The sequence below is a fragment of the Protopterus annectens genome, chromosome 11.part0 (assembly GCF_019279795.1).
Source record: "Protopterus annectens isolate FY-2018-M chromosome 11.part0, PAN1.0, whole genome shotgun sequence".
NCBI lineage: Eukaryota > Metazoa > Chordata > Ceratodontiformes > Protopteridae > Protopterus > Protopterus annectens.
Genome location: NC_056745.1, coordinates 157,435,544 through 157,452,449, shown reverse-complemented (window position 1 = coordinate 157,452,449; position 16,906 = coordinate 157,435,544). Strand labels below are relative to the sequence as shown.

The window sequence follows — 16,906 nt, the reverse complement described above, 5'->3', positions numbered from 1 at the left end:
AAGGCAGGATGTTTCTCAGGGCTAGGGTCATACCTGCCTGGGCCACATGATCCAAGACCTCTTCCATGTCTCTTTTCATGTAGTCCATGGAGGTACGTCTCAAGTCATTCACTCCAGCATGGACAATGACGGAGTCGTATTTGTACTTGTGGAGTGACTTGAGTGCATGCGTTGGATCCTGGCACCCGACAGGCAGCTGACTGTAATTTTCTCATTGTTCAGCCTGGTGAGTGGGACATCAGTGTGCCTTATTCTAGAGTCATCTGTGATTAAAGTGTTGGGGCTGTTGTTGGATGGCACACTGGTTGTGTGAGCTGTGTGTCACTTTGGTTGTGACTGGTGTTTGTTTGCGTTTCAGCTTCAGAGGTCCTTGTTGCTTGGGCAGGTTAATGTTAAGGGCCTCCACATATGTGGGTTTAATGTTGCTATGTGTGGGTGTTGATGGTGTGGGTTTTGAAGGGCTATGAGCTGCTAGAGGTGTTGTGCAGGTATTAATCTTCTCTTCTTGGCTGTCTAGCACAATCTTGGCTGGAGAGAGCTTTGCTTCCAGTTTGGCTATGTAAGTACATCTCTCGCAGGTTGTAGTTTTGGGTGGTAGGAGGAGAGGATTGTCTGTGTACATGAGGCAGTTGCCGCATTGCCCCAGTATGCCCAGATTCACCAGGTGGACAGGAGAAATCACCGGAAGCTGACCCTTGAACATGCCTGTTTAGGTGCTTTTTTGTAAAGTTTAAGAGCTGTTTTCCCTTACCTTTGCAAGGTCCTTTGCAATTATAGGCTGTTTAGTGCCTACGATTAATTTCTCCTTATTGACGAGGAGAGGTTGAGTGCTTGTGTCAGTTTCAGGCTTCCTAGTGCTTTCCAGCAGGTTCTAGAGCAAGTGCTAGTCACAGGGGTTCAGATTTTAGTGCTACTACTGAGAAACCAGCTAGTTCTAAGGGAAAATTTGAAGAGCAACTTCAGTGGTGGTGCTGCGGTAGCGTTGTCACCTCACAGTATGACATTGTCCTGTTCGATTCTCAGCTAAAGCGTCCTCTGTGTGGAGACATGCGTGAATGGGCGTACCTTCGTTAAAGGTTGTGTGTCAGAGCTGGCAGCTCGGTATGTAAAAATCTACTGCCAATCATTAGTGGACCAGAATTCTGCTGTGGCGACCCCTAACCGGGAAAAGCCGAAAGATACAACAACTTTCTGCCACCTGGAATAGTTTAACTGTAGCCTTGCAGTGCTGCATGATGCGAAAAATGTGCGCACACACGCGTTTTTAAGCCAGAAAGTTGAAAGGGATAGAAATCAGCCTAAAAAGGCTAATAAAATTACAATTTCAGAGCTGGAAACCACTCCTCTAGCATTAGGCAGTGCAATGCTCACCACTCCGACTGGTAAGCAGTAGGACTTCCCTCTACCTCTGCAAGGTCTGGATAGTTCTGAAGGCAGAAAATAAGTTCTGACACGAGCAAAACTTGGGATATGGACTGGCTAGGAAAGGTAGGAAACGAGCAAACAAGATGATATTTTTTTTTTGTTGTTGAAACAGGCTAAACAATGCAATAATACAGTAAATAAACACAGACACAGAAAAGGCTAACACACTTGAGTGTGTAGTCCTAAACAGTAAATGCAATTAAAACTCTACAAAATTAGCAGTTTAAAAGTTTTTAAATGAAGCATGGCAAGTGCACAACTGAAAAAGAATAAGTAGCTAGTCTACATATACAGAGAAGTCTATATATATATATATATATATATATATATATATATATATATATATATATATATATATAGAAAAGCAGCTAAAACACGCAAACAATTCAGATGCAGTGCAACCTAGAGCACTTGAGTTAAGGCAATTACAGTTATAATAAATGCTCTAAAATATACTCTGTATTTCCAAAATGTTTGAGAAGCACAGTCAGAACACAAGGAGATTCAGGCAATTTTTTTTTTTTGAAAGGGAAAAAGGAGAAACAGAAGGCTTTCTCAGATGTTTCTCTCTGTGTTAGGTAGAATGAGCTAATGACACTAGACTGGGAAGAGTGTCCCAGATCATATTTACAGTAGGGACGGGCAACTGCAAAGCCACCAAGTATAATAGCAAGACACTAACAGGGAGGGAGGGTGGGGACCAATACTAAAGCTATTAGCCTACAGACAGTAACACTACAGAAAGCCACAAAATGAAAGTTTTTAAACAGATAAAGGAGCAGAGAGACATGGCAGACTCCAATCACAAGGCATCTCAGACAAGAATTGAACCGGAGAACCTCTTGATGTGTGGTGACAACGTTGACTCCTGCACCACTGTGGTAGCCCAGAAAATGTACATGCATTATATTATATATATATATATATATATATATATATATATATATATATATATATATATATATATATATATATATATATATATATATATAGAATGGGAATCTTAACTGGCATGCTGAAAAAAATCACCGTGAAAACTAGTCAGAGCAAACTGTGTGTAGAAGGAAGGAAGAGGATGAGGAGGTTATGTTGTGTGACCACAGCGGTAGCAGTTGCATTTTCCTAGAGTTTTTAAATGTGCTTTTATTTCTAGTGGGAAAATGGTGCAAGAGGATTTGCCTTTAAGAAAAGAAGGGACATTTCCACAGTTGGGACCAGTGACTGAAAAAACATGGTCTGTGCAGTCGTCAAGTTTTCTAAGGTTATATGTGAGTGAATATCTGCGTAATGTGGAGGCTAGTAGGGGAAGATGTCATTCTTGGTTTAGTTGAGAGGTAAGTAGAAAGTCAGCATGTTTCACAGGCAGCCATTTAGTTTTTCAGTATTTTGCAGTGGCCGTTTTTCGTGGGGGGAGAGTGATGAATCTGCAAATGCATTTGAGATGGCTGGAATGATGGGTTTCTTTTAGAAGCTGCAGCAATTAGAGGCAATATTCTATCTGAGCCAGTAAGATACCCTTATGACATTTCAGAAGGGTTTGAATAGAAAAGGGGAGATTCTGCTAGCCCAGAATATGAGAGAGTCAGTTTTTTGTGCATGTAATCCAGATGGAGTTGGAAATTTAGGAAGGGATCCAACAAAGTCTCTAGGTATTTGAGCGAGGTGACATTTTCAGTAGTGTAATTAACGTGATAGAGGAGTTTAGGTGAGCTCTTGCTTAGTTCCAAGAAACACTGTTTTAGAACAGTTTAGCAGTAATTTTTTTTATCATTGACCCATTGAAGACCCATTGAATAAGGGCACGATGATCATTCTGAAGTCCTGAGTTCGAGCGTGATTGGAGTGGAATTGGTTGATGGTCACCAGCATAAATCAGGGGAGGAAGATGGGGTAAATTAGAGGAACGTTTATTAATATGGATAGAAAAAAAGGGGTGCCAGAATAGATCCTTGGGGGACAAATGAAGAGGTTGATGAATTGAAATACAGTGAGAAGTGGCTGTTAGAGAGGTGGTTTATGAACCAGGGCTGTATGTCACCACTTATGCCTATTTCACTGAGATGGTCCAGGAGAATTGAGTGGTCAACAAGATCAAAGGCTTTGAGGTGAATAAAAATTGCTTCAGTAATTACGCCTTTGTACATTCCAAGAAGAATGTTGTTGAATGTCCAGATGGTTGTAGATGTACTACAGCTAGATGAAAAGGCATGCTGCTTTTAGAAAGAAGGTGGTTTTGGTTGATGTATTAAGTAATTTTTCCAGAATCTTTCCCAGGGTGGGGAGAATAAAGATATGTTATGTTCTTATTGTCTTACGTTTTGCTGTCTTATGTCAGTATTGCCTCATCTTCTTCCTCTCCCTACATAATTTTATATAAAGGTAGAGGGTCTTGATGAGTCTTTTTGTTCTAACAGTAGGTACTGAGGCAAATGTGTCCCAAGTTATTCATTTGCAAGTTTTCTTCGCAAATGACTGCAATAAGGGCAAATACATTTTGCCATACTGTAGGTATACACAAGTTTTTACTTGCACAGAACTAACCATTTAGAAGTGTTCGGCTCTTTCTATTTCCTTGGTCCTAATGAATTAGAAGTAGTTTCCAAGGTTTCCTTTTCTAGATGCATCTGTTTGCTTCACATCCATTTATAGCAACAAGAAAAAGACCTTGCAAGGTAAACCCAAGGTGTACTCCGCTTGAGACATGTCTACTTCCACAGCCCTCTTTAGATCCTCCTCAGTTGATATTTATGATTCTGTGTTACTTAGGTCCTCCATGTACACCTTTATTAACCATTGCAATTTTGGCTGCCTCTCCAGAGCCTAAGCTAAGGTCTCCTGTCACGAGGCTACCTAGGAAAATTTGTAGCTGGAGATTCTGACTTGTATGTCTGATCAGACAGACTGAGTGAATAGGGTACAAGAGTTATGTATTTACCATAACAATAATTTTTTTTTTAACTCTAAGTACGCCACAGAGGTCACGGTACAGTGTAGTGTGGGAAAATCATCCCTTTCCTCACTGTAATGCGATCTCTGAGTTGGAATGTATAGTTAGCAGGGGATGTGGGGGGCACAGCCCCCCTGAAAAACGTGATGTTTAGGTATGGGAGTTTCCTGTACCTGAGCTCCTATGCAGACATCACGTCATGTTAGGCAACAATGTCGAATCTGCTGAATTTGTTCAGATGATTCGACATTGTGCCGTGTTGTGCATTTTCACTTTTGTTTTTTATTTCAGAGTTTTGAACAGAAATGATTTTATTTTTCAACATTTTAATAGTAAACCATCGAAGTACATACATTTTGTTTATAAACTTTGTGAATTTTAACTCCCTCTTATTTTGCTGACAGGACTCTAACAATCACTTTGTGCCTCTTACTTCATTCAGTAAGACATGCTCTACTTTACATACTGAAGTTGCTGCACTAACCAGAAGTACTTACACTTCTGCAGAAAGACGGAAATTCTGCTCGCCATTTCTGCAGGAAAGTGTGACTTATAGGTGCCCAGTTGGGGAGAGAGAGAACACCTGTAGATACAGATGTATGATTTAAAAAAAAAGTTAGTGGTTTTCCTCAGGACAGTAGAAAAGACACCCAACAATTCCAGATATGCCAGTGATTCCCAGGTCTCAGTTTTCTTTAGGTCATTCTCTGTGGTTTGTAAGTCACAAACCTTTTTGAGGTTTATCCTTCTGGAAATGCATTCTAATGCAAAACCTGTTCTCTACCAACTTTCTATGTAAGAGCAAGATTCAAGTTCTGTTCCTGATGTTATTGTCTTTGTCACTGATTATTTTTAGGCTTGGTTCCCAATTCTTTATCAGAGGTTGAAAGGTATGACGTGACTACACTTGCTGCATAGCCAGCATTCTTGATATGGATTTTTCTTAATAGGCCAAGTCACACTTGCAGGATGTGCTTCGAGTTTCACTGTTGCAGTCATCACATTTGGGTTATCTGCTTGCAGTAGCCCTCAGTCGGCCTGATTATCAAAGTCTAAGGTCCTGCGTCGGTTGCTGTCTCGTCTTCCATGACATCATGTAGTCAGGGGTATAAAACATGCAGCTGACGCCATTACATCAGTTTTTTCTTGTTGTGCGGTGCCTGAAGCAGAAGCCGTTCGCAAGTGCCTGTCGGCCGACTCCTGAAATTTTCCTTTTCGAGTTTCAGAACCAAAGTCTTCAACTATGCTAAGTACCCCGCTGGGGAACATTTTTCTTGCTCTAAACCGATGTCAGTAAAAGTTAACAACTGTATTTCTTGTAGAAAGCAAATACCTCATAAAGATTTTCATTCGTACTGCATTCTTTGCTTAGACCCAGACCAGGACGTACCTCGCTGTTGGTTTTGTGCCTTATTCAAACCTCGAACTGTTCATTGTGTGTTTATTTACGCTTCTAAATATGTTGGTTCTCTGTTCAATTATCCAGAAATGGCTTCGGTAAGTCACCCAAAAACCAACATTATGAAAAAATGCAAAGATAAAGACAGACCGCATAGGTCCAAAGCTGGCGATGACACTTCTCCTAAGCTAGTTGCCAGTTCACTGGTACTCGTGTGCTTTTGCAGCCCCTGATACCCTCCACTTCAGATTCGCCGGCCTCTACTGAGACCCATTCGGAGTCCGGTATGTCGCACGATGTTTCTTCGACTGTGGAACCTGCGGATGTCTCTACCTTGGAAGGGTCTGGAGCCGCTGTGCAGGCACCGGCTTCTGAGGGTGTATTCAGGCCTACTGACTTGCATATTAAACCGACGCCGTCTTCAAGGCCTAAATCTCTATCCATGCCTAGAAAACTGACGCCCAGACCTCATGGTCAGGCCCCTATGCCTAAAAAACAAATAAGAATGGCTGAAGACCTTATTACTCTAATCAGGGGAAGCCAACCTTCCCCATCAAGAGACCCAAGTCTGATTTTCCTTCTGATTCTTCTGATCAGGACTCTGAAATTTGTTTCCTCTGATAATCAGGATTTACCCTTATCTACTTATGAGGATTCTGATGCAGAAGTCTCCATTCCCTCTGCTTCCCCTCCAGAGGATTTCTCTTTTGGTGAAACCTTGCATAATCTTAGGGAGCATTTTCGCTGGGAAAGCCAGGATTACTCTGTCTCCAAAAAGAGGCTTAGGGATTTCTTACTCCTGCCCCAACACAGGCCTTTAGCTATCCCTCCTGTACTGCACATTGTTGATGATGCCTTCTCGAAATCAAGCCTGGTCCCTGACTCTCTACATCCTGCTCCCTGAAAACCTGATAGGTATTACAGGGTTCCTGACTCTCACAACTTCCTCTTTAAAAATCCTACTGTTGATCCTGAGACCATTTCACAGGGACCCAAGGGCATTAAGGCTACTACTGCCAAAAATCCTACGCCCTCTGATGGAGATTCCAGGGCGCTGGATAGATGGAGTAAGAAGGTGTACACTTCTGCAACCTTGGCCATTAGGGCCTTAAACTGCCAGTTTCATATGTTAAAGTAGCAGCAGCAGCATATTATTGGCTTGCTTAAACCGAAAATTATGTTGATTCCTGACTGTGCTCTAAATAAAGATTTACAGGATTTAATGCATTCTGCTGAACAAGTTGGAAAACATACTTTGCAATGTGGTTTCACTAGAGGCATCTTGCAGGGCTGCTCACATTGGGTCTGTACTTAGGCATGCTTGGCTTAAGGAGCAGTCTTTGCCAGATCATGTTAAAGCTAAATTGCTGGATGCTCCCTTAAACCAAGACCGCCTGTTTGGCAACAAAGCAGAAGTAGTACTTAAAAGATGGAGGAAAAAGCCATATCTATGCAAGCTGTTAAAGATTTCCTGCAAGTACAGCCTCATAGATTTAGTAGGCATTGGCCCTCTAAGAATTGGTCCTTTCCTGCCTCTTCCAGGCCTTCTCAGTCCAAACCCAGAACCAGCAGAACACCCAGGCTGCAAGTCCCAAGGTATTCTCAGGACTAAGCAGTGGGGGGCTCCCACTTCCAAAGCAGGGAGTAGTAAGACTCCCCCTATGGTAAACTGTCTCAGTGACTTAACTTTAAACCTTCCAAGCCCTGCTCATCTGACTGTTCCTTTAAGATTGCCCTGCAGGCAAAAAATGGGGAACTCGTTACCCAGGACAACTGGGTTTTAAATAGTTTCCCAAGGATGCAGATTCCACTTCCACTCCTTACCAACCCCAAACGGTTGGCCAGATCTACCCCCAAATCAGTGGGCAGAGGCTCAAAAGCAAGTTCTCTCTTTTTTAAGCATCAGGGCTGTTCAACCTGTCCCAGAAGAAGAATGGGAACAAGGTTTCTAAAGACTTTTTCTGGTACACAGAAAAGACTATTCCTGGCATCCTATCCTAAACACATTTTTGGTAATCCCAAAATTCAAGATGCTAACTCTTCATCAGCTACTTCCTATGTTAGGCAAAGATGCCTGGTTGGCAACACTGGATTTAAAGGAAGCCTACCTGCACATCCCAGTAAGGGAATCTTGCAGTAGATACCTACGCTTCAAAGCAGGCTACATATGCAGTATCAGTTCTCTGCACTGCCCTTTGGCTTATCTACTGCACCCAGGGTATCCACAAAGTGCCTAGCTCCAGTCATTGCATGTTGCAGGCAAAGAAATATTCAAGTATACCCATACCTGGAAGATTGCCAGGACGTACTGTTGAATCATCTGGCATTGTAAAGACATTGCTAACCTCTCTGGGGTACACCATAAACTAAAAGAAATCAGATCTTGTACCCTGCCAACAAATTGTATTCCTGGGAGCAAGCTTGAATACAACTTCCCAGATGGCCTACCTCACGCCAGAGAAATAAGTTCATTTAAAAGCCCTACTTCTGACTACTGGCCACAAAGATCCAGCTATCTGCAAGGAAAATACTGCAAGCCCTGGGGTTCATGGTCTCCTGCATTCTACTAATTACATATGCAAGACTGCATATGAGGAAACTACAATGGTATCTAAAAAGCCTATGGTGTCAACATTCTCAGGATCTAGAATCAATGATTCCTATCATACCTTGTCTACAGATAGTTCCTTTGGTGGGCAGAGGCCTGCTACCAAAACAAGGGACTGCCATTCACTCTACTCCCTGCCGCCCAAACCGTAACAGATGCATCAGCCTATGTATGGGGGGCTCACTTGGCAGGGAAGTGCATTCAGGGCAAACGGAACCCAAGTCAAATGCACCTGCATATCAATCAAAAAGAAATGTTATCTGTACAGAATGCTCTGACAGCCTTCAAGAACCACATTCTTCCAGGACAATTATTGGTAAAGACGGACAGCACCACTGTTATGTGGTACATAAGCAAGCAGGGAGGAACCCACTCATACTCTCTCTGCAGACTAGTCATGGCTCTGTGTAACACAGCCTTGAGCTACCAAGTGCACCTACAGGCTCATTTCCAGCCAGGAAAGCTAAATACACTGGCAGACGACCTAAACAGAAATCTCATGGACCCACACGAGTGGAAACTGGAACCAAAGATATTCAACATGTTGAGAAACAAATGTGGGAGCCCAGAGATGGACCTGTTTGCCTCCCCCCAGAATTACCAATTGGACAAATTCTGCACAAGGACTCCCCACAAACAAGCTTGGAAAGTGGGATGCCCTGACCTTCACCTTGAAAAACCTATCAGTTTATGCCTTTCCCCCCTCTGCCTCTCCTCTCCAAGGTACTACTAAAGATCAAACAGGACAAACCAAGGACAGGACAATACTGATTGCACCAGGCTGGCCATGCCAACACTGGTGTACCCCCTCTTGCGCAGTGTCACTGCTGGCACCATGGCACCTGCCTCACACCCCTACCCTGCTGTCTCAGCAGGAGGGCCAGATTCTGCATCCACAGCTTCAAACCCTGAACCTGGCAGCCTGGCTAATTACCTGATCTCTCCATTACCATCCCTCAGTAAACAAGTGATGGATGTCATTCTGGAGGCAAGGAGGCCCAGTACTAGAAAATCCAATGCTGAAAAATGGAAAAGATTCTGTTCCTGGAACCAAACTCGGGGGATGGGCACATCAGCGCCCAATTTACCTCAGATTCTTCAGTACTTAACTGAGATACTTCACAAGGACCTTTCCTTTCCTCCAAAATTCATGCCTCAGCCATTTCAGCTCATTACAATACAGAACCACCCCTCTTCTCTCATCCACTTCTGAAGCAGTTCCTCAAAAGGGCCAAAAACTTAAGACCACCCAAGACCATCCCTACTCCAGCCTGGGACCTTAACTTTGTATTGGAAAAGTTCACTCTACCTCCCTTTCAGCCAGCTGCAAATGCAGAGTTGAAATTCCTTTCTTGGAAAACAGCCTTCCTTCAGCAAGAAGGGTGCCTGAATTGCAGGTCCTCATGGTAGTGGAGCCTTTCATCATCTTTCATACGGACAGGGTGTCCCTCAGGATCACTCTCTCCTTCATGCCCAAGGTGGTATCCAGTGTGGCCCTTAATCATTCCATTCATTTGCCAACCTGCTTTTCTAATCCACAGAACAGAGTTGAACGAATACTGTACTCCTTGGATGTGCACAGACAACTTAGATTTTACTTGGACAGGACTGAACAGCTGCTGGCTGCATTTGCTGCAGGGGCAGAGGGGAAGGCTATTTCAATGCAAACCATTTCTAAGTGGATAGGCCACTGCATTCATTTCTGCTATAAGCACCATGGAAAACCTACCCCACAGGGGATAAGACCACATTCAACCAGGGCTGCATCTACCTCTACTGCCTTTGTCCAAGGTACCACTTGCCATTTTTTTCTAAATCCAGAGCTGGCTTTGCCACTGCAGTCTTGCAGGGCCTCATAGCTGGTCCTAATGCTATCTAATTACCTCCTGCCATCCTTAGCTTTGGGAGTCTACCCAAATGTGATGACTGCAAGAGTGAAACATGAAGAACATAGTACAGTTGTGTACACTTACCATAAATGTAGATGTTCGAGTGTATTCACTGTTGCAGTCCTGGTTACCCTCCCTTCAGACCCCTGGCTTCTATTGACTATACCTCTATTATTGTTTACTATGCTCAAAGCTTTTTGGTGTATTTACTTTTTTGTTGGAGGTGTAACCTTGTATATAATTGCTTCCCATTATGTGGGCACCTAACATCTGGGGCAAGAAAAACTGATGTAATGGCATCGGCTGCATGCTTTATACCCCTGACTACCTGACATCATGGAAGATGAGACAGCAGCCGACGCAGGACCCAAGACGTTGATAATCGGGCCGACTGAGGACTACTGGAAGCAGATAACCCAAATGTGATGACTGCAACAGTGAATACACTCAAACTTCTACATTTATGGTAAGTATACACAACTGTACTTTTCATGATCACCACTGTAACTTGAGAGGAAGAAAACTTTTGTTTCCCTAATGACACAGGTAGTTAACAGTTAGCAAGCACTTTGAAAAGCAAGGATTACAATTCTATTATCATTTTAGGTTGTTTGTTGAAACTGAGTCAGTCAACTCAGCATTTCCTAAACAGAACAGCAACTGTAGCTATTTACTATGTCTCAGGGAGAACTTTAGTAAGACCACTATTATTTATGAAAAATTGTAGAATTTTCTGTTGCTGCATAGGGCTTTTGTGTCAGTGCCTCAAGAAAGTGAGTACAGTTAGCACGATCATAAGCTTTTTGTTTTAGGTAGTGCTTTCATCATCCAGATTAACTCTTTCTTGCAGTTTTTTTTTATTTTTTTGTGACCTTTTGCTAGTGCCCATCAGTGAATATTGACTAATTTGTAACTTGAAGCCAGGTGGTAAGGTATTACAGATCAGTGAATAGTCTACAACTCGTATTGTGGGGGTCTCGATCTCGCCTTTTCCAATCCTCAGACTCGTATAATGAGCAGGCATTAAACGTATAGGAATGCTTGCTTAGGGGTACACTGTGCAGCTACTTCTCCTTTGGTATCATGTGGTTGTAGGGACCAATTGTCTTTTCTAGATGTCAGGCTTCCTTTGGAAAATCCGTGCTCTCCACCCACATTGAAAATTAACTGCCATCTAGTCAGTTCATTCTTGGATGACCTTTGGGCATGTCGCATTCTTATTTGTGAACTTTGAACCCAGTACAGATGGGTACTTTGCCTGTGTGCTGTTTGGCTGGCCACTAAAAGCAGATATTTTCTGAGCTGTGTTGTTACCTTAAAATGTAATCTCTGACATGATGCTGAGGATTTATTTTTGGGAGGGACTAGTGAGGTGATTTCCTTTGCTGCTCTAGTCTCATTATTCATTATAAGAATGCTGTCACTGATGCACGAGTGTCATAAGGGCATTAATCTTTGAGCTGTGATTGGTTAATTACATTTTGAGGGATGGAATTATTCTTGATGACTTTGTATACTGCTGGAAATGCTTTTGATCCAAACTGTGCAACACTGTAGTCAAATTGCCTTAAAGAATATCATAACCAGTTTGCTGCGAGTGATTCCCCACATTAGATTGCTGCGAGTGAATCCCCACATTAGCTAATAGATTGTCTGAGGTTTAGATTAAATTAAATAGTTATGCAAAATTTTTCCTTTCCTTTTTTCCCCCCATAGTATGCATTTCACACTTGTTTTGTTGTATACTCATAAATGTGTAACATTGGGTTGAAAATTGGAGTGCAATTAAACATGAAGTTGCAGTTAAATTCATGTAAACTTTACCTAGGTTGCCGTTAACAATGATATTAATATAGCTTTCCTTATTTCATTCATACAGTTTAGCTGCAAGATTTTTTGAATTAAATCCTTTCCATCCATGGACAACTCGAGACAAAGTAGACTGTGTAAGTATTATAGCATAAATAGGGAAAGCTGTGCTGTGACAGTTGTCTTTGCTCTTCTTCAGTCTGTTAAGAACTGTTCAGGCCATTCAAAATCAGAGTTGACTTATGCAAAAAAGGGGGGCATACAACCTTATTGTGTTACCTTGGAGACAAGTCTGTTGTCAATAATAGCTGAGGAGGGTAAAGTGAAAATTAAATTTCAGTTTTACAACTAATGTAGTGCTACTGAAGTTTTTGTCTTGCCATCATTATGAAAAGTAGAATTTTTTCTGCTGCGACATACGACTCTTGAGACAGTGACAGAGTAATGTGCAAGTCCATAACACTTGTGCATTAGTAGATGTACTCATTCTGTAGAAAAATTGTGGCAGCGGGCTTGTGCCAGTCATTCGTCAATATTTAGTGCCTTTATCTGTCATGCACTTCTTTGTGGGACTCAGCTGTCTCATTTTATGTTTGTGCACTGAGTTTGTATCACTACTACTGTTGTGTATGGTTAAAATGTGTCGTCATAAATTTTAGTTTCCCTTTTTTTTTTTTTTTTTCCTGTACTTCATCTACATTGAGAGCTTTTCTTCCTTTATCTCCCTAAGTGGAAAACTGATATTAGTCATTGATTATTTGTCAGAGTGGTTTTGTCTGTCTCCTTTCTTGTTTAGCTGTAGTGGTACGGCAATAGATGTGTCCCACGGTAAAGAGGATGATAGCCCTTGTATTCATAGAAAGTGTCCTATTCCTGCTTTTCAGTAGGTATACATGCATTACTATTTTATTTTATCCTTTGTTGTGCGGTTTAGTCCCACTTGGCATTAGGTTCATAGGGTTGGTACTAGGCTGTCTGCCCTAAGGCCTATGCAAGCCTAGCCATAACAGTTCCCTGGATATTTCTTCCAACAATGTTTACTTCTCTGGACCCCTGTCTAGCAGGGCGACTGACATGATCCCTGGGGTGAATTTCCCATCTCCCATCCAATCATCAAGGTTCCTTTTGAAGAGGGCCAAGGAGGCGCTCTGCTTGACATGTATGGGGAGTCTCTGGGTCAGGAGCCTATCCCTCCAGCATATTTTGTTCATTGTGATGACAAGGTTTAGATCCCTGGAGCGTGTGGCTCTCAGGGATTGGGATTTCTTTAAGTGGGGCATGTCCAACAGCTCAGGGTTTGACATGGCCTTGTATGTTAAGCAGAGATTGCCTCTGAGTAGACAGTATGCCACAGAGTATAGCTGGAGTTTTTTTAGACGGTCAGCATATAGCATCTGCTTTAGGCCTGTGATTCTTTTAGTGAGGTATTTCTGTGGCCTTTCCAGCTGTTGCAGATGTCTTGTGAGGTACATACCAAACTGGGCATTATACTCTGTAATGGGTCTAATGAGGGATGAGTACAGTGGGACAATGACCTCCTTTTTTCTGGATGAAAAGCCCTTAGTGGTGGTGTGCCACATAGAATGGTTTCCTGACTGTTGTGGCGATGTGGTTATCGAAAGTGAGACCACTGTCCACCTGTGTCCCCAAGTCTCTCATCACACTTTCGATGTTTAGTGTCCTGCCACCTATGTGGTAATTCATGGGTACATGTTTTTTTCCAAAGGGGATAACTATACATTTCTTGGCATTAAGCTTGAGCCCATGGCTCTGGCACCAGGCATCTCTTTCTGTAAGGCCCTTTTGTAGAATATCCACATCATTTGGGGATTCAGTAATGGCTCCCAGTTTGCAGTCATCTGCGAACTTTGTTAGCCAGAGTCCCTTAGTGTTGGCCTGTACTTCAGAGAAGTAGATGCCAAACAGGAGTGGTCCCAGGACTGAACCTTGAGGTACTCCACTTGTCACTTGTCTGGAGCTGGATTTGGAGTCGGCTACTTATACAGTCCGGGTTCTGTCAGTAAGCCAGTTGGCAACCCATCGAGTGACGTAGGGATTTATGCCCAGCTTAGTAAGTTTATCTATGATTCCAGAGTGGGGGATGGTGTTGAAGGCCTTGGCGAGGTCCAGATAGGCTGTGTGGACTGCCTTACCCTCGTCCACAGCTCTGGAGACTGATTTGAAGAAGTCAGTCAGATTCAGGAGACAAGATCGGCCCTTCACAAACCCAAACTGGGTGGGGTCCAGTGTTTGAAGGTTGCCAATGTCTTTGTTTATAAGTTCCATGATAATGCGTTCCATGCCCTTGCAGATCAGGCTTGTCAGACTAGTGGGACAGTAGTTCCTGGGATCCAAGGCGGATCCTCCCTTGTGGAGCGGGATAACTGTAGTTGTGCGCCACTCATTGGGCACGAAGGCTGAGGTGAGACTATGATTAAACATGACACTTGGGTGAGGTGCCAGTTCATTTTGTAGTTCATGTAGTACACTGCCTGGGATGTCATCTGGTCCCATGGATGCTGTATTCTTAGCTTTGGAGAGTGCGGTTTCTACCTGTGAGGCCGTGATTATCGGAATCTGGCAATCTTTTGGTATTGAGATGGACCCTTTAGGGGGTGAGGGGGGGTGAAGTTGGCACAAAATTGATCTGCCAGGATATTGGCAATATCCTTGGGATCAGTATATTTAATGCAATTCTGTTGTAGCTCGGAGCAGATCTGAGCATTTCCATTTAGTTTCTTGACATAACTATAGAATGCCTTGTGGATGTCTTTGGAATCTTTGGCAATTTTATTTTCGTAACTAGCGTTTGAGGATTTTATGAGGGATCTCAGCTTCTTACTGAGGTTGGTGATGGAGTTTTTTGCATCCTGGGATTTTCCTCTTTTCTGCAACAGTTTCTTCCTCCTGTTGTATAGTTTGTTTATAGCAGGGGACCATCAGATTGGCTTCCTTTTTTTGGAGAAGAGCATCTTGGTTCTATTTGGGATGGCACGATTCTTGCACGAGTGGATGTGCTCGTACAGTGCCTTAGTGTAGGATTCTGCAGTCGAACTTCCAGATCCCGTCTGCGTGGGTGTTGTGAAGTTTGTCATTTCTGATTTCAGTAGCATGAAGTTGGCTTTGCAGAAGTTTTTTAAGGAGGTTTCCTTACTGGGGGGGTTGTGGGTGGGATGTGGATGTCAAAGGTGATTTGCTTATGGTCAGACCTGACCAATGAGGGGGGTGACCACTGGTGTGGAGCATCTATCTCCCATGTTGGTAATGACCAGGTCTTAGGATATTGGAGCCCCTGGTGGGACAATGGATTAGTTGATCCAGGACGTTGGAATTTATGAATTCCAAGAACCGTTGGGAAAAGGAGTTGGTACCTGAGTAGTTTTCCCAATTAATGGCAGGGTAGTTGAAATCACCCAGTGTTTAGGGTGTTTGGTTGTATCTTAATATTTTCCAGTATGTTTAGAAAGGTGTAGTGAGAATCTTGGGGCATGGTGGGGGATCTGTAGCAAGCTACAATTTGGATTGCAGTCTTACCTAGTGTTAGTTGCACCTGGAGAATTTCAGATGCATTGTGTTGGGCACCTAGCCTGGAGGTGTGAATATCCTTGGTGAATATGGATACTTCTCCACCTTTAGTGTTTCGGTCTTGGTTTTGTGGCTGAAAAGTGTGGTAAGAATTGTAGCCTGGTATTGCAGAGGTGCGCTCTGGAGCCTTGAGTCAGGTCTCAGTTACTGCACAGATATCTATGTTCTCCATTTTTAGGAGTGCCTGGAGAGAGTGCATTTTGAGGTTTAGACTTCTAGCATTGAGTAGCATTACTTTCAGATTTTGCATGCTTGTATCTGTTACGGTGGTGGTTTTATCCTTTGAAGCTTGCCTAAAAAAGGCACTATAGGGGTGGCAAGAGCTTTAGCCAGTATCCTGAATCCCAGGGGTGACAGGTGCAGACCATCTCTGGCAAAGCATCATGGTTTGTCGATCATGTCTTCCCAGGCAGACAAATACTGGATCCCCTTTGAATGACACCAAAAGCTTAGCCAATTGTTGAAGTCAATCATTTTGTCCTTATACTGTGGTATCATTCATTGATTTAGTAGTGTATGTAAAGAAAAAGTCCCTGTGTTTCATGAATTGATATACGAGTACTCTTTGCAGGTAAATATTAAACTTTTGTAAACATGGAAAGTTTTATATTTAGATATTCGTAAATGTCCAGAAGTCCAGACAAGATGTAGATAATGACTGCCAGATATTCATAGATAGATGCTCATCATATCGATCACTGCTGCAGTAGCCTTAGCTATCTGAGGTTATATCCAGCCAAGGATATAACATCTGGCCAGCTTCAAGGCACTTTTCATTCGCTCAAAGCATTGTTCAGCTTGAGCTGTGCTGACTGACAGGTTTGGGTTAAAGTCAGAGTTTTTCTGCTGTCAAAGAGTACTCTTCTCTGAAGCTTTTGCAAATCTTGCAGTTCTTTTGTTGGCAGATAAGTTCCATTTAGGGGGAAAAAACTTTCATTTTAAAGTGTTAATTTCATGTTCAGGAGAAAGCTATCTTAAAGCTAGGAGTTTATTTTAATGGACTGTCACAAGACTATATTGTACTTTTAAAAGCAAAAAAAAAACAGTTTTTCTTTGGAGAAGTTATGTTCATTTTGCTTTCTGGGCTGGTTAAGTGTTTTAAAGTGCTTTTTACTTTTTTTCTGTGATAAAAAAGTGAATTTCAAGACTTTAAAATTTTACCACCTTTTTGTAGCTTGTTTTCCTTGGAAAAGAGCTGCCATTTTTGGCTTAACCAGGGAACAAACTTTCGGCTGCACCCATGG

At 42.6% G+C, this 16,906-nt stretch overlaps 1 protein-coding gene across 1 annotated transcript in view; it reads left to right on the top strand.

The window, feature by feature from the left end:
- Nucleotides 1–16,906, top strand: part of NDUFA9 (NADH:ubiquinone oxidoreductase subunit A9) — a gene marked incomplete in the record, with an annotated part of 561,760 nt that overhangs the window by 537,373 nt on the left and 7,481 nt on the right. The window contains 1 exon segment of the mRNA XM_044087558.1: nt 12,148–12,214. Coding sequence (XP_043943493.1) covers nt 12,148–12,214 — 67 coding nt within the window.